At 37.8% G+C, this 22621-nt stretch overlaps 2 protein-coding genes across 7 annotated transcripts; one reads left to right on the top strand and one right to left on the bottom strand.

The window, feature by feature from the left end:
- Nucleotides 1-303: 303 nt before the first annotated feature.
- LOC113519014 (putative uncharacterized protein DDB_G0282133) lies at nt 304-9430 on the top strand. 5 transcript variants are annotated; one of them, XM_052894010.1, is made up of 11 exons: nt 304-571; nt 898-1245; nt 1999-2412; nt 2672-3002; nt 4228-6099; nt 6166-6242; nt 6332-6502; nt 6652-6781; nt 6954-7150; nt 7729-7848; nt 8680-9430. In XM_052894010.1, exons 2-11 carry the CDS (start codon nt 994-996, stop codon nt 8992-8994), a joined length of 3879 nt encoding a protein of 1292 aa, XP_052749970.1. In that variant the 5' UTR covers nt 304-571; nt 898-993; the 3' UTR covers nt 8995-9430. The 5 variants fall into 5 exon arrangements, 4 of the variants coding, with proteins under 4 accessions (XP_052749970.1, XP_052749969.1, XP_052749968.1 ...); XM_052894009.1 differs by having other exon boundaries at nt 337-414; XM_052894008.1 differs by lacking the exon at nt 304-571 and adding an exon at nt 638-825.
- LOC113518790 (chymotrypsin-1-like) lies at nt 9405-22362 on the bottom strand. 2 transcript variants are annotated; one of them, XM_052894012.1, is made up of 5 exons: nt 22299-22362; nt 13062-13218; nt 11715-11958; nt 11091-11237; nt 9405-10240 (listed from the first exon to the last, which is right to left on the bottom strand). In XM_052894012.1, the coding sequence occupies exons 1-5, from the start codon at nt 22345-22347 to the stop codon at nt 10064-10066; spliced, it is 774 nt and encodes a 257-aa protein (XP_052749972.1). In that variant the 5' UTR covers nt 22348-22362; the 3' UTR covers nt 9405-10063. The 2 variants fall into 2 exon arrangements, with proteins under 2 accessions (XP_052749972.1, XP_052749974.1); XM_052894014.1 differs by lacking the exon at nt 22299-22362 and adding an exon at nt 13581-13696.
- Nucleotides 22363-22621: the final 259 nt, after the last annotated feature.

Genomic DNA, 22621 nt, shown 5'->3' with positions numbered 1-22621 from the left:
ATTTGTTAGTTTAATTAACTTTTCCACAAAGCAGGTGAATTTTTAATAAGTAATTGTTTCTCTCGTGATAACATGAGATAAAATTGTGTATATTTATTTGTTTAAATATATATACTTAATTTTATATCATATATTTATCGAATATTATGTTTTTTGGAAAGTGGGATAAAATTAGACATTAAATATTATTGTCAGTATAAAATAATAAGCAAGATGTTGCAAATAAGCACTTTATATTTTTAAAATTATTTTGTAGTGGTTTTTTTTATATAAGGAAAGTTTATTAATGACAACACAAAACTAAACGTCAAAATAAAAACAAATTGTCATATCAAATTGTCAATTACATCGAATTTTAAAATTCAAAAGTATTTAAAAACTCATTTCTAAATTTTAATCTCAGATTTTAATATGGTGACGTAAAATTATTATTTTATTATGACCAACCTCTGTATTAGAAATTACTGCGAAATAAAATTTATTACATACTATGTATTCTGCTCAATTCCATACAGGCGCTATAGATAATACTTGTACTCTCAGAATTAGTACCTAAATACTATAGAATGAGGTAAAATTCTACTAAGTATTCTATTTTTAAAATATTCATCGAAAACTAAAAAAGAATTTATATATTAATTCTCTTTTGTTTTAGTAGGACTATTAAGACATACTGAAACAAAAAAGTAAAGATTTTTCTGAATGTAATTACTAAAGTATTAAATAATTGTAGTCATGGCTGTAAAAGAGCTTCCAGAATCTGTCCAGTGCTTATTATCTTCTTCCACATACATTAGCACATATAAAAGAGCTATTGAAGAATTGGTACTTATTCCTATACTTTACAGAAATAAAGATTCTTAGTTTTGTATTTTTAATGCAATTGTATTATTCCAGGTTTACAATTCTTTGGATGCTGGTTCTACTTCAATTGCCATAAGAGTCCACATCGAGGAAAATAAATTACAGGTCATTGACAATGGACAAGGAATTATGGAAAGTGATTTTAACTTACTTGGACAAAGATACACTACAAGCAAATGTGTCGACTTAAGTACATTGAAAGCAGCTGCCAATACTTATGGTTATCAAGGTTTATCTTTAGCTAATATTGTCAATATTTCTCGAAATGTTAAGATAACCTCTAGATATGAAAATAATGAGGATACATGGTTGAAAATATTTTATAAAGGTAAAACAAAAGAGTTAACTAAAACATCTGTAAGACCATCAAAAGGAACTACAGTAAGTTTTTACCAAGTGTTTTATTCTGTACACTGTGATTCTATGTTTTTATTGGAGTTGTCTGTAAATTTCTTTTACCTTTGAAATAATTTTAATAATGAGATATTTTTACTTATGATAATACAAAGTAATATAATTGGATACTGAACAATATAAGCTGAATATCTTATATAATTAACTAAGTTATAATCAATCTGTGTACCAAATATCATTTAAATCTGTTTAATCAAACTCATTGAATTACAATAATCTGATTTCTAAAATAATTAACTGTTCTACAAAAAAATAACTGACTTCCTTTTTGTTGACACAAAGGAAGTCAGTTGGCTTTAAAAATGATACTGATTATGATAAATATTTATCGGACCAATCTGTAAATATATGCTTTCACATAAAAATAGAATTCTCCAATTCCATTTACATCTGACAGAGGTAACAAACATAAAAAAATACAACCGAATTTAGAAGGCCTTTTTGAACTTTTAAAGCTAATTTATCACTAATATAAAAAATTGTAAAACAAATATAAAAATGTAAGTATAACATCATAATCCTCAGGAATCACAAACACATGAGATGAACCATGTCTATAGGAGTTATTGCTGTTTATGTCTACAGGCAATGATTACTGATTTTCATCAGTTCGACTGTAAGCTTGTTTGCCATGTGTTATATATTAATATTTATATTTTCTATTTACATAAGACTGTTTTTTTTTTTTATTAAATTAAGTAATACTATAAAAAATTACAGGTTGAAGTGAAAGGATTTCTTTACAATCTCCACATTCAAAGTAAGTCAGTTCACACATTGAATGAACTGAATGAAATAAAAACATTTATGCAACAATTTTCATTGATACATTGTAATGTGTCATTGAGTTTGAGAGATGATGCAAAAAATGAAATAATTTTCCAAGCTCATAAGAACAGAGATATGTGTCAATCCATACAGTTATTATTTAATATTGATCCTCAAGATATACAACAGTTTAGAGTTGAGAAAAATCAGTACAAAGTAACAGCTTTTATTGGAAAAAAATATGAAGATGGACATACTCATTGGATTTATTTGAATGGGAAGTTCCTTTCTAATAGTACATTACATAAAATAATAAATGACAATCTGAAAAAATCTTGGAAGACTTCAAAAAATGTTAAAACAAAGGTTTGTGTAAAATTATATTTATTAAACTTAAAATAACTCTCAATAAAGATATCTTGAAATTTAATAAACTAACACTCATACTGCTGATAACAGCTTGTTTTAATGTACAGTTAACTTAAAACAAGTTGGTAGAATCTGGCAGTTCTGCAAAAAAGCTATTACCACTATAGTAATTTATGTATAACATACCCACACTTCACTATTTGCTCTTCACTGTTAAAGTTGCTAAATCCAGTTATAAATTTTGTTTTCATTATAGAAAACAGAAAATGAAGATCTATATTTATTAAAAAACAAAATACCATTTTATGTTATATTATTGTCATGCCCATATTATGACTATCACATTAGTAATACACCAAAACACACAATATTAGAATTCAAAAGTTGGGATGAAATTACTAAATTATTGGAAAAGTTAATAAAATTTTACACGGGTGATAATAATTTTGTAAAACAACTAAAACCACTTAAGAAAATTGAAAAAAATAAAGTTGATGACACAAGAGAACAAGTTAGAAAAATTGTAGAAAGACTTTTGAAAAATAATCCTAAAATTGGAGTCTCCCAGATGAACAATGGTGTGAAAGGTAACATTTTCAAGGCCACCAAACACTTTTTGTGGTTTCAGTTATGACATAATAATCACCTCAGCAGAAACTATTTTATATACCGCTACACAATTGAGTGAAAGCTCTACTGCACAGTAGCAATAAAGTCACTGTTCTATTTGTATTTTTTTTATTTTAAATATATTTTTTCTACTTCCAATAATTTTAACTACTATGCAATGTCAATGTGTACACTATTATTGTATTCTATTGTCTGTTCAAACATTTGTTCCATTTTATATTATTAAACATAACATATATTAGTTACTATTTGAAAAAGAAATGTAATATTGCAAGTGTAAGATGAGAAACTGAATTGTTGTAATCTTTTATTTTGAAACAATTTTTATTAAGTACAACTATTCAGATTTATTATTTAACTTTTTGGCTAAATATTTGTTATTTCTCATTCGTTTATTATTCCTGAATAATATAATATAGACAATATTAGTATAGAATGTTTAGTTTTCTAGATATTACTCTCTCTATGTATAATGAAACTATTTTAAATCTTAAATTTTAATCCATGACATATTTTTCCACATTACAAAAAATTGTGTTTGTAATTTATATAAATATAAACTTCTAGATAGATTTCTATGAGATTAATAGATATTTAGATTATAATTATAAAGTAAATAGAATGGTAATGTAAACGAGAAAAAATATAATAGTATATATGTTAGAGTGAGATAGACAAATAGGACATTCACCTACACAAATCTTGAACCAATAAAAGCATAAACAAAACGAGTTCTAACAATTTTTACATTTTTAAAAACCACAAAATTACACATTTTTCACATAATTACACTCTAACATTTGTCTGTTTAAATTCAATATTATAAAACAGCCAGAAATATTTTGTAGAAGATTAAATGGAAAAAAATATCTAATTTCATTCAAATAAAGTGCTAAACTACCATGAACTGAAATAAAAATTATAACAAATATGTGAATTTTAGCAACTTCAATTCGATATAAATTCAGAAATGTCACTTGTACACATTTACATTATCTGCACATTATTATTTTCAAATATAACTATTTTCTCGTCTTGTTTTTGTAATTATATTTCCATTCAGTCAGTTCATCGTATGTTATGCTAGGTCTTTGAATAGACAACAATAAATATAAAATATGTTCCATGATGTATCTTACTATTCCAATTATAGATTTGAAAATTCATAATCTATGTTATCAGGTAAATTAATAAAACGGAAGATTAAAAAGAAACTACCAAACATAAGCCTGTCAAAAGTTATACCTCCTAAAACAGTTCCTGCGATAATACCACACAAGATATCAGAAAATCTAGAGTATTCAAATGAAAGTCATGACAGTAATATGCATGCTGGAAATAAAGTTGAAAAGGATTTTAATGTACCTAAAAAGAAATCAAAAAGAAGGAAAAGACTTAAATCAAAAATAGGATTAAATAAAGTATCAAATAAAATGGATTTCAACTCTAAGATGAATGACAAAATACCCGCAAATAAAGAACTCGATTCAGATATTTTTTTACCAACTATAAATTCAATTAAATCTGAAGAAAAATATATAAATAAGAAGTGTTTTAAAAATATACCTTTGAATAAAAAGTTAAATAGTATTGAGACATGTGACATGGTAGATATTTCTATGCAACATTCTCCAAGCTGTGTAAGTATAAGTGAAATGACAAAGAGTAGAAACAAACTGTCTAATGATGTAACAGATCAAATAAATGTTTCAGCATGGAAGAAAATTGATGAAACCATTATCCATGACTATTTACCACATCCTTTAAAATGTACTCAACTGTCTCATATTAACCATAATTTAAACCAAGAGAGCAAAAACAATCAGAACCATATATCTTCACACAATCTTTTAAAGACTGTTTTAAATACTCAAATTTGTAATATATCTAACATACCCAAATATAATAGTCCCCATACTCCTAGATTGGCAGATCAACCTTGGAATTTTAAACTGAAAGCAAGTATTAAATCTTCAAATTGTACGCATAATGGTATATTTCTGTCTAAATTTACATATGAGAGCCACAATTACAATAAACATAGCATGCCACGATCTATACACACTTCAGAAAAGAAAAGATCCAAATGCCAATTTATTACAATAAATTCAATGGAAAAGTTCCTCAATTACAAAGAAACATATTCTTCCATTTCTAAAAAGAAGAACTATAAAAAGCAACGCAAAATAAAAGGGAAGTTTAATAATGTAAAGGAACAAATTGCAACATGGAAAAAAAACAACAATAGAAATGACTTGCAAAAGTTATCATATGGAATTGAATTTTCAAAATATAACAGTAGTCTATTATGTGACGATTTTATCCACGAATATAGAACTAAGAGAACATCATCATTTGTTGGTGATTTAAGAAAAAACAAATCAATAGATTTATTCTCTGATAAAGAGAATTATATAAGTAATTCAGTTAATGCCAATATAGGCCATACTTACACCATATTATCAAAATGTAGTGTTACTGAAACTCAAAAAGTACTTATTGAAAATTGTGATCTCTCAAAAGATACATATAACTGTAACGATAAAAAAAATAAAAATTATAAAACTGATTTCAATAAATTTTACAATAACAAGTCATCAAATAGTGATATTTACAAAACTAATGTGATTATTTCTACCAACATTGAATCTATCACATCTATTAAGAATATTGAACCTGTCAATGTTTGCGAAGCAATTATAAGTAATAATAGTGACGATGTTGTAGAAAAAGAATATGAATTAAATTCAGAATATAATAAACTACACAATACACTTAGTAACGGCCAATCAAAAAACAATACTATAAGTCATGCACATGAAATAAATGATCTCATTGTGGGTGAAATTTCACACCACTTTCGATCATTTCCCGAAAGTGATTATAAAGAAACAGAAAATCCAATCAGGATTAATACTTTAAACGAAGATCAATCAAAATATGGATACATCAATCAAGAATTTAATAATCTACACCATAAAAATATTGGTGATGCTTTAGATAAAGATGTTAATAATTTCAACATACAAACCAGATATAACTTTGTACCTAAAGGTATGTAAAAATTCACTACTACGGTAGTAATTTTGGCATTATAATTATTATTTTTCTCTCTTAAAGGATTATCACCAATTTTTCAAAACTGTTACACAAATAATGCATGCAGCTACAATCTTGAAAAGGATTATTTTGAAGAAGTAAGAGCAAGTTTCGTTTTTTTAATTTAATGTTTATAAAATGAACAGAACTCTAAAAACTTGTGGTTTTTGTTATAAAATATTTTCAGAATGTATACCACAACTTTATCAATGACGTGTATATCAATTGTGAAGTATTCAAACCAATACTACTGAATATCTCTGATATAAATACTGCAGATATTGAAAGAGTCAATACAAAACTTCACAAAGAAAACTCCTCCATAACTTTTGATGCAATAGCATTAAAAAGTGCTAAGGTAAGTAACAAAAAAAAATGTAAGAATAATATAGAGTGAAAAGTAGAAAACCGTATTTTCACGGTTTTATTTCCTTGTATATATTTCAAGTAAAGGCAATGTTATTAGTGTTATACAATGTATTTAGGTTTTTTATTTGTTTATTCCAGGTTTTGGGTCAAGTAGATTGTAAATTTATTGCAGCTATTATGAAAGCAAGTGATAAATCAACTGATTACTTAGTCTTGTTTGACCAACATGCTGTACATGAACGGATTAGATTGGAGACAAACTTGTCAGGTAGAGTACAACATAGAACTATGTCACCCTAAAACAAACGCGCTATTATTTTAGTTTATTTCATTAATATTATAGTTCTGTAGAGATTTATTTATGTAACAATGTATAGTGTATATTGTACAACACAATGTATATTTTATATATTTCATTGGAGCATTTGTTTTTACTTCAGATTATTTTAATGGTTTTGAATGGAAAAGTGTTAAATTGGATGATATTTTAGTCAAATTATCTGAGGATGAGCTGCTTTATGTACACAATTACAAAGATAAATTTACTTCTTTTGGATTGGCTTACACGATTTTCAACAAATATGAAATCTCTATAAATGCAATACCAGAGGCTATTCTTGGTAAAAATTCTAGATCGGTATGTGTAATTATAAATTTACATTTATAATATAACAACAATAATGAATGTCATCTGAATTATCAAATTAATATTTTTTTTTTTTCGATTTCATAAATTAGAAGTTTTGACATTTTTCCCCACAAATGACTAATAATTCATATCTACATTGTATGGTACATAAAAATTAAAATCAGATCAGATTCAAAACTGAAGATCTCATGTACGAACTTTGAATTATTTTTTTAACTCAATATGTTTACATCCGTATTTCTCCCGTACCAATATTATCAAGATTGAAGTAGATTCTTTTTTCTCGAACAAATTTTTAAATCATTGTATTAAGAAATTTGTGATCAAATCTGTTCACTTTATCTCTTTTGAGAGCGAAGCAATAAACTGAGTTGTGACCATTTTGTATTGTTATGGCACACGCACAAACGAAAAATTGTATTTAGCTTTATGTATTTTTTTTAATCATTCATGTTATCTCGCTTCTTATGTATATATATGTTGTAATTTGTGTGCTGTAAGTAAGGCAAATAAATTATCTATATATCTATCTATAATATGCATATTTTTCATTTTTAAATTTCCAGGTGGAAAAAGTGATTGCTGCTGTAAAGAATCTTATTCTTGAAGAAATTAATACGATAAAATCACAAAAGGGCTGCATTTCTATGTATCCAAAATCTATTATGGACTTAGTTTTCAGTGAGGTAAATACAAATATCTTATTGTAAGAATATATAGAGAATTATAACAAAAATTAGCATCATGATATAAAATGTTATAAGTTATACTTATTTCGTAAATCCGAAATGTTGAGGATACCAACCTTCAACTTGCAATTTTTGGAAATGTATTTTTTTTTTATACAACTGAGAATGGCAAACAAGCTGACGGCCCACCGAACAGTATACTCTGTTATGTCCATGGTACTGCTCATGTCTATAGGCGACGGTTACCACTTTAAATCAGGTGGGCCGTCAGCTTGTTTGCCATTCTAAGTTGTATAAAAAAAAACATCCACGCGATTCCCCTAGAAAGCATCGTGTTCTATTATTATTAATTTGTCACGAGTGTTCAACTGACCTGTTTCATTCTCACCTATGATTATTCACTGGTGTCCCGTCAGTGTATGCTGATAGCGCGATAGGGAAACGATTCCATTTTCACCCATTAAAAACCCTCTGCAGATTTAAGATTCATTTCGAGTACATGTGTTTCAGCGTGAACTTTTTCTGTTTCACAAGGTTTTAATATTGCAGTGCTACATTTGGGGGTTTATTAATTAAATAAAAAATATCTTCTATCTCTTTCTGCATTCGCATCATGTTTAAGTTTGCTTCAACAGAGTTTGTTTACCATAAGAAGACTTTGTACAAAAATTGTTTGCTTGGGTACCTCTATCCCAATCGTGTTTCAACCGTGAAGCAGTTGTGTTTGTGTTTACTCACAAGCCGTCTTGCTACTCAGCCTCACTCATTCGCGTTGTGAGTTAAATGTTCCACCTATTTAAATACTTATTACATTTTCTATTCACACAGGCATGCAGATACGCAGTAAAATTTGGTGATAAACTTTCAAAGGATGATTGCTCTTCATTCTTACAATCTCTATCTGAATGCAAAACACCTTTTCAATGCGCACATGGCAGACCAGTTATGGCGGTACTAACGAATATTCAATATACTAAAAATGATTACAAGGTAATAAGACACATTTTTTTGTATACTATATTTCTTCACTCTTTAACTTTAGTAGATACCTGTCTCTGTATACTTTCGATGGATCTATTTTCAACGTATAACATAATTATTTACTACGTCCTTATAAAATTCTTAGTGGAAACTGTATATTAATGCATTTCACAAAAAAACTCTTTCACCTAGAGGTCAGCGTTATTAGCTAGCGATACTTTATTAACGCTATGTATCATTTATCATAATATAGATAGTAATTATGGATACTATTCTTAATTTATGATAGTAATAAATGCCTGCATATGCATATTTTTATGCATATAAAAATATTTCATAAATAATGGTAAAATTTGAATTAGTTTAATTTTGAAGTAGAAATAAGTATTACGTTGTTATAGACGGCACATACATTTTATTCTTTGTTAATTCTTTAAACAAATTTGATCTTATTTCAATTAATATTGCTTTGTATGCACTTTCTTTCAGACAAATGTTACCAAACTTATAGCATTTAAGGATAATGTTGCGAATACTTTTAAATGACTTAGAGTGATAACAAAAACCAGATGTAAGATTATTAAAATACATTAAACTACATTTTGTTTTATTTTAATTATAGACAAAAAATAAGACTTCACTTATATTTACACAGATATTTACGTATATAAATTGTACTATTAAATTTCGTTACCTATCCAGATTTCGTTCCCTACCTATCTATTAAATTTGCCTTCAAGAACAGTGCTCAATCTTATCTATTAAATTCTTTAAATCAAAAAAGTAAACAAGTAGGCAATAGTTCATCATATGTATGTGTACATGTATGTATATGTGTATATTTTTATACCTAAGTAGTAATATATAAATATGTATGTTTATTTTATAATTGTTTGTGTGTATCTAATTACCATTTTATACTAAAATATAAATATTTTTTGTTGGTTGACTGGTGCAGAATGCCTATAGTATTAGTCCGCCTTTGTAGCACATTTTATTGGTCAATAGAGTTTAAATAAATAAATAGATATCATTAAATAGTTCTACAGTTGTACACAACATTAGGTTAATACGTAATTAGGATACGTCTTAATTACCTACTCAACACGACATAGTTATTAAATTAAAATACAGAAATATACATCTTTTTATCTAAGGATTTAAAAGAATGGCGTCAATTTTTATATGCCAGAGTACAAGATTTTACATATACATGGACCAGTTTGCACTGCTATAAATTAAATCTGGATAACTGTGTAGGTAAATAATGTTTCGTTTCTTCTTTTATCCATTCTGTGTAATGTGAGATCCTGGTATGCACATCAGGAAATCCAACAGCACAAGGAATCCCCCATGAAACTAAGCCTACAAGTTTGTTATCTTTGATAAGTGGGCCTCCAGAATCTCCCTGTAAATATATTAAAAAAGGGTTTTTCATATAACATCGCCGTGTTTTGGTAAAGTTTCAATTAAAGATAGTTATTTTACCAATGGCTGACTGTACAAAGAAGTCTAGTTGAATACCTCTGTACCACTAGTGTTTCTGCCGTTAGACAAAGTCAAGCGAGTATTTCTTCTACAGCTGTGTTTAAGTTTGAAGGGCACTACATGATAGTGAAATTACAGACATACTATCTTAATACTTAGGAATGCAAACAAACACATAAGAGATGGCCACGGTAGGGCACTATGACATCCATTGGTGCTGTTTATGTTATGTGTAGGTAAAAATATTTACAATTTATAAATGCTTTCTGGTCGAATATTATACTCTCTGGCCGGACCGCTACAGAAGACATTTCCTTGCAAACAAAGCACCAATATCTGTATATTGTCAGAGGGAGACTTTAAACAAAAGTCAATTGCTTGGGTACCTCTGTCCCATTCGCGTTTCAACCGCGAAGCAGCTGTGTTTGCATGACTGTGTTTCGGTTTGAAGGGTGAGATATGGCGTGAATTTACTGGGTACAGAGGAATAACACATGAGTCCTTAGGAATGGCAACGCATGAGGGGTATCATGGGCGAAACAGTATACTCTGTTATGTCTATGGTACTGCTCATGTCTATAGGCGACGGTTACTATTTTCCATCAGGTGGACCGTCAGCTTAATTGCCATTCTAAGTTGTATAAAAACAAAGTAAAAAGTTGGATTGGTGTGCTACGATAATTAGACATTCTATAACGATAACCACTTTCAATCAGTGCGTGCAAAATATACATCTGAGTTCACAACATCAAAAATTTATTCTAACTTACATGACAAGTTCCTTGACCAATTTGTGTAAAAGTGCAGAACATGCTGTCGACGACCTCCTTTGAATAGCGCATTGCGTATCGACAAGTTTCCTGACAGAATACTGTTAAATTGAGCGCGTACATTTGACGACTGGATTCTCCATTAGGCTAAAAGTATGATGTACATATAAATAATAATAATTTTCCCGTACGTGTCATAAGAGGTGACTAAGAGAGCTTATGGTAGAAGGATAGACAGCAGCGTCCCTCTTAAAATATCACCAAAAGCCAAACTGCGGTTGCCAACCCACCTACCAAGCATGACAACTACTGGCAAACCCCTCCTTATGGAAAAGGCTATGGTCAGGAACGGGCATTTAATGGCTAATACAACAACAATAAATATGTAATAATAGTTAAAAAATAATAATGGCTACCCAAAAAATGCACGGTCAATATAAACGAAAAATCGATACATTTGTTATTGCCACTCAATTATACGAAAAAATGGGATAGCGATATCCGTTGTTTTATTCTTTCTCATGCGATGATTACCGAAACAATTCTATCAATATATTCGTTTGCTACTTATCTTGGGGGTCAGATAATATTAGGTATCTATGTATCCACACATGCAATACCTACCTCTTGCGCTCCAAATCCCGTCAGAATTACAGGATCGCCTTCTGACAATTCATTATTATCCAAATCAAGAATGGTAACATGTTGTAAATCAAAAGAACCAGTTATTTTAACTATAGCTATATCATTAACTCTCGAAGTACCATCATACCCCTCATTGATATTTATAGCCTCGGCGTTATATTGTAGTCCTCCTTTATCTAAATTGTTAGTACCAACAACAACTTTAACGTATTGAGGTTCAGCACTGAAAATAAAAATCACACTAATTATTAAATGTTATTCACATTTAAGACGACTTACATAATAATATGTATAGGAATATCTATAGTATTTAGATGTATATAAACAGTTAGCATCTATAATAAAAGTGTTAAATAGACTATTTCACATTATGTTATTTTGATATATCTATGGCGTACCGAAGTTTGATGACTTTATAGTTTGATTCTATTGTCACTGTCATTGTTATAATTTTCTACTGTGTGTTCTGTATCCGGTAGGTACTTTGTGTAAAATTTGGTTATACAATAAAACATGTTTGATAGAAAAATGGTTTTTTAAATGAAATACTATCTTAATAACAATCTTGGCTTAATTTGAAACTAGATGGGCCTGGTTGTATATTACCAAGACTATTTATTCATGAATAATTCTTTGCCTTTCTTTGCTTTGTACACTTTGATTTTAGAAGTAGGAAAGAAATATATCAATAAATGAAATAGGCACCACTTCTAGATGGTGTATTAAAATAAAACATGCACCAATTTTCAAGTTAGACCTTGAGTAATAATATAACAATGAAAACCGCATCCAATTTGATGCAGTAATTTTTACGTGATTATTATTAGGGCTCCTAATATATTTTTTTCTGAAATATCTCTGTACAGACATTGGCTAGACAGTTAATATTACATTCGATTCTAGGTGCCATTTCTCTAAAATTTTGATTTGATATCACTGCGATTTTTTTCTAATGACCAATCTAAATCAAATTTCTAGTAGATTTAAGTCAAAATGATTATAAATTTAATTAATAAAAGTCTCTAAAACAGTAATTTCCTGAAATTATGAAATTCAAAAATTTTAAAATTTGAAAAAAAATGGCTGTTTAAACAAAATCTGAATCGATCCCATTGTTTATTCATATTCCTAACATAATATCCTAATGTATTCAAATATTAGAAAGTGTTTGGAATTTATATTTGCATTCTCGATATACCCAACCCCTTATAGAACGCCGAATTTTATCAAAATACATGTCATAAAACAGTTGTACCTACATATTTGCGACAGATATGAGCAAGAGCAAGCATGGATGGCATTTCAACTACGTTATTTCTTACTCACCCTAGCACACAGTGTGCAGCAGTGACAACATGTGATTTTGACACAACTGCACTGCCACATACATGGTGGCCAGTCAAATTCTGAAGTGAAGCGTGAAATTTTCCGAATTCTATAGGGGCGTCGTAACCTCCTACCACTCGATGTATGGTGCTTAAAACTAGTAACAACAAATTTAAGAAGCTGTAATTTTATTTATATTATTTGATAATTAGTAACAACTTGAGAAATACTTATTTACTAGATATTTAGTATTAAATACTAACAAGTATTTTTACAGACGACTGTCTCTTAGGCATATTTAGAAGGAGACCCGGTGGGTCAAGCTCACCCCAGAATAGTTTGGTGCCTTAGAATACGAGCAAAACTTCACAAAGACATTGATGAGAGTACATAAGTGTCTTTTTTTTTTGTTAAGAGGCAAGCATTGCTAACAATATATCCTATCATGTCGTTTTTCACGGTGTTTACCCCGCAAACTGAAGTTGATCGTTACTAATTTAAGATATAAAATGGACATACCTTTATATTGTACTAAAACAAAGCCTACAACAATTAACGTATTATATATTCTGTTATACATTATATTCACTGTTTTTCATAATTATAAACGGTCTATCAAAGTAAAATGATTTTTGAAAATTGAATTATTTGTGTGGTAAGCAGTGTTATCAACACTTCTTATCATATCAATTAATTGTCGTGATTAATTGATTTAATCAAACTGTTATCGTCAGTATTATAATTTATTACCTTTTGTCATAAAATAATACACTGATAATGGTAATTTGGTAAACAAAAATGAGTCCACACTTACACTACGAGTTCTCGCCGTGCGATTTATTTTCTAACTTTAGTCTTTACCCGTAACTTCGTACGCGTGACGAGTATATGATTATTTTACCGGGAAGAACTGGCTATGGATCTAAATTCATTTTCATCTCAAATACTACCTTTTTTTTTTTTTTTTTTTTTTTTTTTAACGTCTGGAAAATGCTTTATGCAGACCCATACACCTTATGGGAGGTGTATGGGTACTGTGGGAGTCCCCCCGTAAGGTGGGGGTGTACCCACCAAAAACCAGACGATATACCCTCGAGGTGCCATATGTCGGAGACATGGGTTCGCTTTCGCACTCACCACATCTCCGACGGCAGCGACCCGCCCCTTGATGGTAAGAGCAGGTCTCCTCTCTCAAGATAGGGTGAATGGCGTGCTCACCCTACCACTCGGGGGGATGCGCCGGTATATAAGCACATCCCCCAGGACCATTGGGACAATACCTTCCCACAGGTATCACCCCGGTCCCAGTGGGGAAGGAGGAGGGGCGGAACTGGGCACGCCCCTTCTTCTGCGTCTGACTCGTCTGCGGCGGATTGACGGTGCGAGAGTGGCACTCTCCCGCTCCCTTTCCGCCGCCTCCTTCTGCGACATGACGGCATCGCAGAAGACGAGCATTGCTTCCCACGATCTCTCACTGCTCACCATCCGCCGGACTACGGCGGGCAGCGAGAGATCGGTCCCGACTACCGCGGACAAGTCACGACGCTCATCGGCATACGCTGGGCACTTCTCCAGCGTATGCTCCGCCGTGTCCTGGTCCGCTCCACAGGCATGGCACTCCTCCGTCGGCTCCTTGCGCGCGATATGACACAGATATCGTCCAAAGCACCCATGCCCGGACAGTATCTGTGTCATCCTGAAGGTCAGCGGCCTTCGCCGCCTATCCATCCACTTCTTAAGAAGTGGACGGATAGCCTCGACGGTCCTCCGGCCGGCCGATGGCTCGACCAGCCGCTGTTCCCACTCCCGCTGCAGGACCCGTCGAACGTGGGACTTCCGCAGCGCAACTTCCAGGCTGGAAGGCTCGGCACCCTGACGCCTCCGCTCCGCACGCCACTCGTAGACCGACGCACAGGCATTGGCCTCCAACTCCCAGGGCGGCGAGCCCGCCATCGCACATGCCGCCTCCGTGGAGATAGTGCGGTATCCGCGTATAATGCGGATCGCCATGGCCCTATGTGGCCTGTTTAAACAGGCCACATTTTGCCTACTCAGGGCCCTGTTCCATATCGGGGCCCCATATAAGGCCATGGACCTCACCACCCCAAGGTAAAGGCGGCGTGTGCTCCCTCCTGGCCCTCCTATGTTTGGCAGCAGCCGGCTTAGAGCACCGGCAGCCGCCATAAGGCGGGGGCCAACCTCTGGAAGTGCCTACGGAAGTTCCAGCGACTGTCTAAGTCAAGCCCCAAGTACCTCATATGGGGCTTGACGACCAATCTCTGGCCACTGACCATTATGTGGGCTCCCTCTGGTGGCGCTCGTCGGGGTCTGTGAAAGCAAAGTACCTCCGACTTCTCCAGCGCCACATGGAGCCCAAGGCGACGCGCACGACCGACGACGAGTGCCACGCTTGCCGTGGCAAGACGGGCAGCCTCCCTGTAAGTGCTCCCCTTGGCAACAACAAGCGTGTCGTCTGCATAGCAGACAACATCGCTGCCGGAAAGTAGAGCACCCCGCAAGTTCCAGTCATACCCGATGTCCCACAGGATCGGTCCCAGCACCGACCCCTGTGGGACACCACGCTGCATCTCCCTCGACGCTACCGCCCCATTCTGTCCCACGCAATGCACTATTCTGTGCTCTAGGTAGGTCCCGATTACGTCCCGCAAGTAGAGAGGCACCCGATGATATTTTAGTGCCTCCCTAATGCACGCGAATGGCAGGGTGTTGAAGGCGTTCTTGATGTCAAGCGACACTGCCAACAGCACCCCACCGCTGGACGTCGCCTCATCCGAGAGAACCCGAACACGAGCGACGGCATCAATGGTGCTCAGACCCGCACGAAATCCGAACTGCCTCGGGCTGAGGCCGGGACCTACTTGGGACAAGTGTTGGGTGAGGCGACCTGCTATTATTCTTTCAAACAGCTTGCCAACCTCCCCCAACAATACTATGGGACGGAATGCCGAGGGTGCAAGGGAACCTGCGGGGTGCCCCTCCTTCCGTAAGAGGACCACTCTACCCATCTTCCACTCGTCGGGAAATCGTCCCGTCTCCAGGCACCTGTCGAACAGGTCCCGGAGACGGTCCCCTAGGGCGCCCAGGGCCAAGGCTAGAACGCGGCCGGGTATCCCATCAGGCCCCGGGGCGGTGTTCTTCGCTCGGAGCCTATCCACAGCCGCTGCAAACTCCTCCTGGGAGACTCTCATGGCCCCTACAGCTCCAGCACCGCTAACCTCATGGCTCCGCGGTAACATGGGAGGGGGTGTAAACTCCGGCTGCGCTGGGAAAAGCGCAGCCAGTACCTCTTCCAGCTGCTGGGGCGGGATGCGTTCCGCTTCTGGGGGCGCCCAGGGGCGCATTTTGCCCCTTACCGTACGGTACGGGCGCCCCCATGGATCCCTATCGAGAGTTTCGAGAAGCTCCTTCCTGGCCCTCTCCTTGGCGCTGGTGATGGCTAGCCGCAGGGTTTTCGTCTTCTCCCGATAGACCCTGTACAGCTCAGCTTCCTCCTCGGCGTTGCGGCCTGTCCTTCTGCGGCGGTACCGCGTGTACTGACGTCGAGCGGCCCCTAGTTCATCTCTGAGGGCCGCTATCTCCTCCGACCACCAGTACACCTGTCGCCGAGTAGGAGGGGGACCGGCTCGAGGCATTGATGCATCACATATCTGCGTCAATACCTCCGTGAACTGGTGTGCCTCCCCTTCCACCTCCACAGGCCTGGGACGACTGTCTAATGCCCAAGCCTGAACTAAGGAAGCCTCCACCAAGACGTCCCTATCAAGACGCCTCAATGCCCATTTGGGGAACGTCGGGACGTGCCTACCCCCCGGTGATCGAGGGCCGGGGCCATGGACGAGGGGAGCACGTCCAACCGAATGTAACGGTGATCAGACATGGTCTCCACCTCGGCCATTACTCTCCAGCCCCGTACCCTGTGTGCGATTGTAGAACTGGCGAGCGAAATGTCAACCATCGACTCGCCATTAAATCGCACACACGTGGCAGCTGACCCGTGATTTAGGACCACTAAGCCAGCCGCGATCGCCCAATCCTCCAGGAGCTTGCCGCGAGCAGTGGTAACCCGGTCGCCCCACGCCATTAATCTGGCATTGAGGTCACCGAGTACCATCACAGGACGTGTTGAAAATTGTCCTATAAGGGCTCCCAACCCATCTATGTACTGCCCGAACTCAGCAAAACTCCTGTTGGGAGAGAAGTACACCCCGACGACAAGGATTTCCCCCCAGCTCACGCCAACGATGCCGGACGAACTGAAGAGACCCGCGGCCTGCGGGGAGGTAGGTTTCCTACTAACACTTCCTACCGCAACCAGCGCATCAGTGTCGCCAAACCAGTTATCCCCTAGAGGGATAAACAGAGGCTCGGCGGCCACAACCAAATCCACTCCCATTTCTGCGACGCTCTGAAAAAGAAGATTTTGAGCGTCGCGGCAGTGGTTCAGATTTGCTTGTAGGATGCGATGGTGCATTTATCGAAGTTCCATCGCCTCCTGCACACCCTCTGGGAAGGTCCAGCGGTAGGGGTCATAGTTGGCCCTCTTTTCCACCCCTGAGGGGAGTACAGGTTTTTGCCCCCACTCGGTGGTTGGCAGGGCGACCCGCCGCCGAGCATAGCATGCACTTTGGGGCAGCACTACAGACCGCCGCCTTGTGGCCAGCCTCTCCGCAGCGGAAGCATAGTCCGCTCCGGTCCTCCGCAAGTGTGCATTTGGCACGAACGTGCCCGATCTGAAGGCACCGAAAGCAGCGCAAGGGCTGTGCCCTAAGAAGCTCGGCCCTGGCTTTGACCCAGCCAATGCCAAGACGACCCGCCGTCGTAATGCATTTGATCGCAACGACGGGTCCCCTGACCCAGCAGGTACCTAGACCAGAAGGGCCTCTGCGGATTGTGCCGGCTCTGACTTCATCCGGCCGGCAACCCCCTCTCTAGCGACCGCCTCTGCGACCTCTTCAGGGGTCACAGCATCGTCCAAATCCAGTACCCTCATCTCGGCGGTCTTGCAGGGCCTGGACACCTTTACCCACTCCTCGGGAAGGACCTGTCGGATCCTCTCAGCTAGCTGGTCCGCATGACCACCATTCTCAGCGCCCAGGATTTCAATAATCCGGGCGCCCGTAGCCGCCACCTTCATTTTTACCCCCCCGATCCCCATGTCCGGAAGACTGATTTTACTCCTGGTCTCCCGGATAATCTGTGAGTAAGTAACTCCGCGCCCTTCAGCCTCGGGGTTCAGAGCCAATACCACCGCTGCTGAACGCGGGGCACGGAGCTTTGCTGGGGAGGGCTTGCCACCGCCATTCTTCTTTGGCTGTTGGGCCGGGCCTCCTGGACGACGAGAATGCTGTTTAGCAGTCATCTGCCTCTCCCGCATCTGAGTTTGACGCCCTCTACGCCTGGACACCTCAGTCCAAGTCTCCTCTGAAGCCGTAGCCTTTGGATTTTCCCGGGGAAGGATCGTCGGCAGCGACGGCCAGTTCCTATCCAGGACCTGCGAAGAGAGAGGCCTGACAGCAGCAGGTTGCGGTTGCTGCACTCTTACGGCCGCCTGATTGGGTTGCCGTTCCGCTGGCAGGCGGGCTTTGATAGCACCCGCCGCTGGCTGGCTCGCAAGGTCCCGGATGCGCGCATCTCTCCTTAGGGCAGGCCTGAAGTTAGCTGGGTGCTCAGGGTGGTCCAGCATCATCTCCTCGTTCTCTCCCTCAACATCGAGAAAGTGAGCACCGGTGTTGGACGAGGAGGCAAGAGGACCTTTATACCCACCAAGCCTTCTGCAGACCAGGTCCATCCTCTGGTTTACAGCGGCTCCAACAGATTTAAAGATCTGCGCCTTAAATTCCTCCGGGTCAAAGCCCAATATCTCGCGGAGGTTACGCTCAGGAGCATGCGCAGGGGCATTAGATCTAGCCAGGGAGGATCTCTCATGCCTTGCTGGAGGTGGTGGAGGGGGAGCAGCACGCCTATTCGCGGTGCGGTTCCTGTCCTCCAGGATCTCCGCCACCTGGCGCTTCAGCTCCCTGACCTCATCCTCCAGACGCTGGTTTTTTGCCAGCACTGGTGCTATAGAGGTCGGAATCAAGTCGACACCAAGCCTGTCTGCTAACATCTCAAAGGAGGATATACCCTCCTTCAGCTCCTTAACGGAGGCCCCCTTTAAATTACCGCACTTGCGGACTGCTTCCCTGAGTTGCATCGCGTTGGCGTGCATCGCCTTCTTCAATCTAGCAACAGACGCTTCCGCCACCGTTTGCTTCTCAGAGGTTTGGGGAGGGGACTTCTTGCCCTTCCCTTTTCCCTTCTTCTTGGGAGGCCCCGGCTGGGGTGCCACATCCTCCGACAATAGCGTAAAGCTATTGTCTTTTAAGTAGGCAAGGTGCGTCGTGTCCTTCCCCACTTCATGATAGAGTTGGCCCGAACCTCCAACAACTGTATTGCTGAAGTCTCCACCAACATCGACGCTCGAGTCTCTGGAATCAGAGACCAGTTCACCGTCACGCTTTCTTTTCCGGGCAGTTGACTCCACAGACGAATCTCTGGACGCGAACGGGGTCGGCAGCCGTGATAAGCCACTCTTGGTTTGCGACCGCGTAACGCGTCTACTTTTCTGCGAGTCAAGCTCTATCTCTCGCATAGCCACCTCTGTGCAATCCTCATCACTGGCCTCTGAGGCCGACCAAAAGGTCATGTCTCCTTGGCGTCCACCAAATCCGACCGCACGCAGCGCCTTTGGATTCGCTTCCAAGCCCTCTATGGCCTCGATATAACCAGGCTCCCCTTTTTTGGATGTCTGCGGCCGCGTGATAGCCACATTCTGCCTCTTCATCTGAGCAGAAGCTCTCGATGAACCACCGACCACATCAACTCCGTCCTTCCCGGACACCACATCTTCTCCGTCCTTCACGGACACTACGTCAATGTTTTTTATTTTGTTTAAATGCGATTCCATGAATTTCCCACGAGTATGGGGGATTGGTTTCGTGCATAGGGTAGCCCCCTGCTTCCATGCACGGCCTACTACGCTTTGGGTGCGGCAGGTGCCCAAAGGTTGGTGCCCTTGTGGCCGATGTTACGTCACCAACCCGCCCACCCCGCAGAACACGCCGGCCGAAATAAGTATCCAGCGGCGTGCTCCACAGAGTGAACTGTCCCTCGCCAGGCACCGGAGCTTAAACAAACGGTTTTTATAGAGGTTGTCTCCTCGCGGCCCAGGCGATTAAGCCAAGGCCCCCGTCCCCTCACTCGGGTGCGAAACATGACCACACCTCCGTGAGGGATTACGGTTTTCCGGCGGTGGCACAAAAACCAACCCGGCTGTGCAGCAAAGCACCCGCCGGGCCCGCCGACCACTCCTACTATGAGAAGTCGCGGGACAGAACCCGCTCCCCGAACGAACACGACAGTCCCAAGGACTTGGGCCCGCCATACACCACTGTCGGAATATTAGCCGTCGGTAAGCGACATCTCTAAGCAGACGTCACTTACCGCCGTTGCCCGGGGTGCACCGTCCCCAGCCATTGTCAGCCACCGTTCCCGCCGGACGTATCCACCAGGACAAGTGACCATACAACGGCCAGGGCGCACTAGGAGGTTTTCCGACCCAGCACCCCATCTCAAATACTACCTACGTGTATAGGTACTAAATTTTATAACAATTGTTATTGTTTTATAATTTTGTAACAAACACAGTCACATAATATTACTAATAAGTCATTATTGAATAATAGTTATTTCCTGTGGCTTTATTCACATTCATATAAAATATATGAATGTGAATAAAGCCTATACTTACAAAAAAAAAAAAAAAAAAAAGCATATAACTTGCCCGTGTACTAATTTTCATTCAAATCCATTCTTCCGTTATATTATGATTCATTAACAAAACTTCAAACATCTGAACAAATTCACTTTTATAATATTAATACCTAGTCTTATCGCAGAAAAATATGAATTACTTATTAAATGTATTTTATCTTAGCCCTTTATAAAAACTAAAACCTGCAAACCTATTTTAATTATTACACTGTTTTGTCACTTTCTTCCAAATTAGAAATTAGGCATAAAAGAAAAAACTAAATAATTTAATAGCTAAAATAGTTTTATGAAAGGTTAGACTTTTTATAAATAAGGGGGTAAATCTTTATTATATAAAATATTATACTGAGAAGAGATTTTTTTGCATGATTATTTATTTGTTTGTAATGGATAAACTTAAAAACTACTTAACGAGTTTCAATAGGTACTTATAGAAAGCTACATAATCAATCAGTAACATAGGCCATATATTATTTAAAATAAATTAGATATAACTACGAATATTGCTAAATGTAACTCAAAGTATCAAAAAATTGGCTATTAAAGCTATATATTCACTCGTTCGAAGCTAAGGGGGTCGCTAGTATTAAAAATAATATTTAAAAATTATAAGTCGTCAACATGCATATTCGGACCAATGTGCCGCATGAATAGTATAAGTACTGGTATTCATAAAGCCGAAGACACACGACTGAAGATACGCTAAAGGTCTTAAGCAGACTGCAGCAAAACACAATTATTGATTCAAAATTTGTTTCGCTTTACAAGTATTAAAAGTGCGTGTTTAACAAATAGAATCACTGGTGCCCTGTCTGCGTTATCGGTATACGCAGGCGAGATACCAGTGATCGATGATAGATGAAGATAAAACCAGGTCTATTGGATGCATTAGCATATTTGGCTCTTTAAAAAGGCTGATATATACTCTTAGATGTGTTTTTATAAAACTGCTTGGTCTCCCCCACTTTCTTTATGAAAAATTCATTGAGAATATACCGTGATAGTATATTGCTAGCAATGAGCTACTATTTCCCGTTAATAACAGTCTCCCCTCCCCCGATAATATGAGTATATATAATATAAAATTAGACAAGTGATAATATATATACTATGCTTAGATTATGAAGTACATTCTAGTCTATGAGATATTTGTGACAGAAGTCTATTAAAAAATCGCGCGCTGATTATTTCGTAGTGTGGATTTATCCTAATCTATGACGATATTAAATCAACAAAGAGATATATTTATTTTAGATATAGTATTCGTAAAAGTACCTAAATACCTAATTCGATAGGCCTTACTTTTTATGAATTATATCATACAAATCAAGAATAGCAAGTGCTAAAAAAAAAAGAAAGAAATCTGAAAAAAGTAGGTGATCAGTAAGCAAGTTATAAATGTACCTAGATTAATAAAAGTTATTAATGCCTGCAGCGACTTGCGTCTTTCCATGTGGTCTCCCAAATACATAAAAAAAATATTGTAGAAAAGAAACTATCATGATCAATGTTAATTCCTGATTCCGTTACAATAAGCCAACTGATCTGACTTAATTATCGCCTATCATCAAACACTGGTATTTCGCAAGCGCATTCTAGGTATTTTTTTTTTATGGGTGAAAATGGTATGGTAAACCCCGCCTGCGCTAACGGGATACGCTGGCGGAGCACCAGTGAAAGGTGATAGATGAGAATGAAAACAGGCCAGTTAGCCCATCATGATGAAT

This window comes from Galleria mellonella, unplaced genomic scaffold (assembly GCF_026898425.1).
Source record: "Galleria mellonella isolate WM207_F2 unplaced genomic scaffold, CSIRO_AGI_GalMel_v1 utg18805, whole genome shotgun sequence".
Taxonomy (NCBI): domain Eukaryota; kingdom Metazoa; phylum Arthropoda; class Insecta; order Lepidoptera; family Pyralidae; genus Galleria; species Galleria mellonella.
The sequence above is the reverse complement of the archived record's forward strand: the minus strand, read 5'-3'. Positions and strand labels throughout refer to the sequence as shown.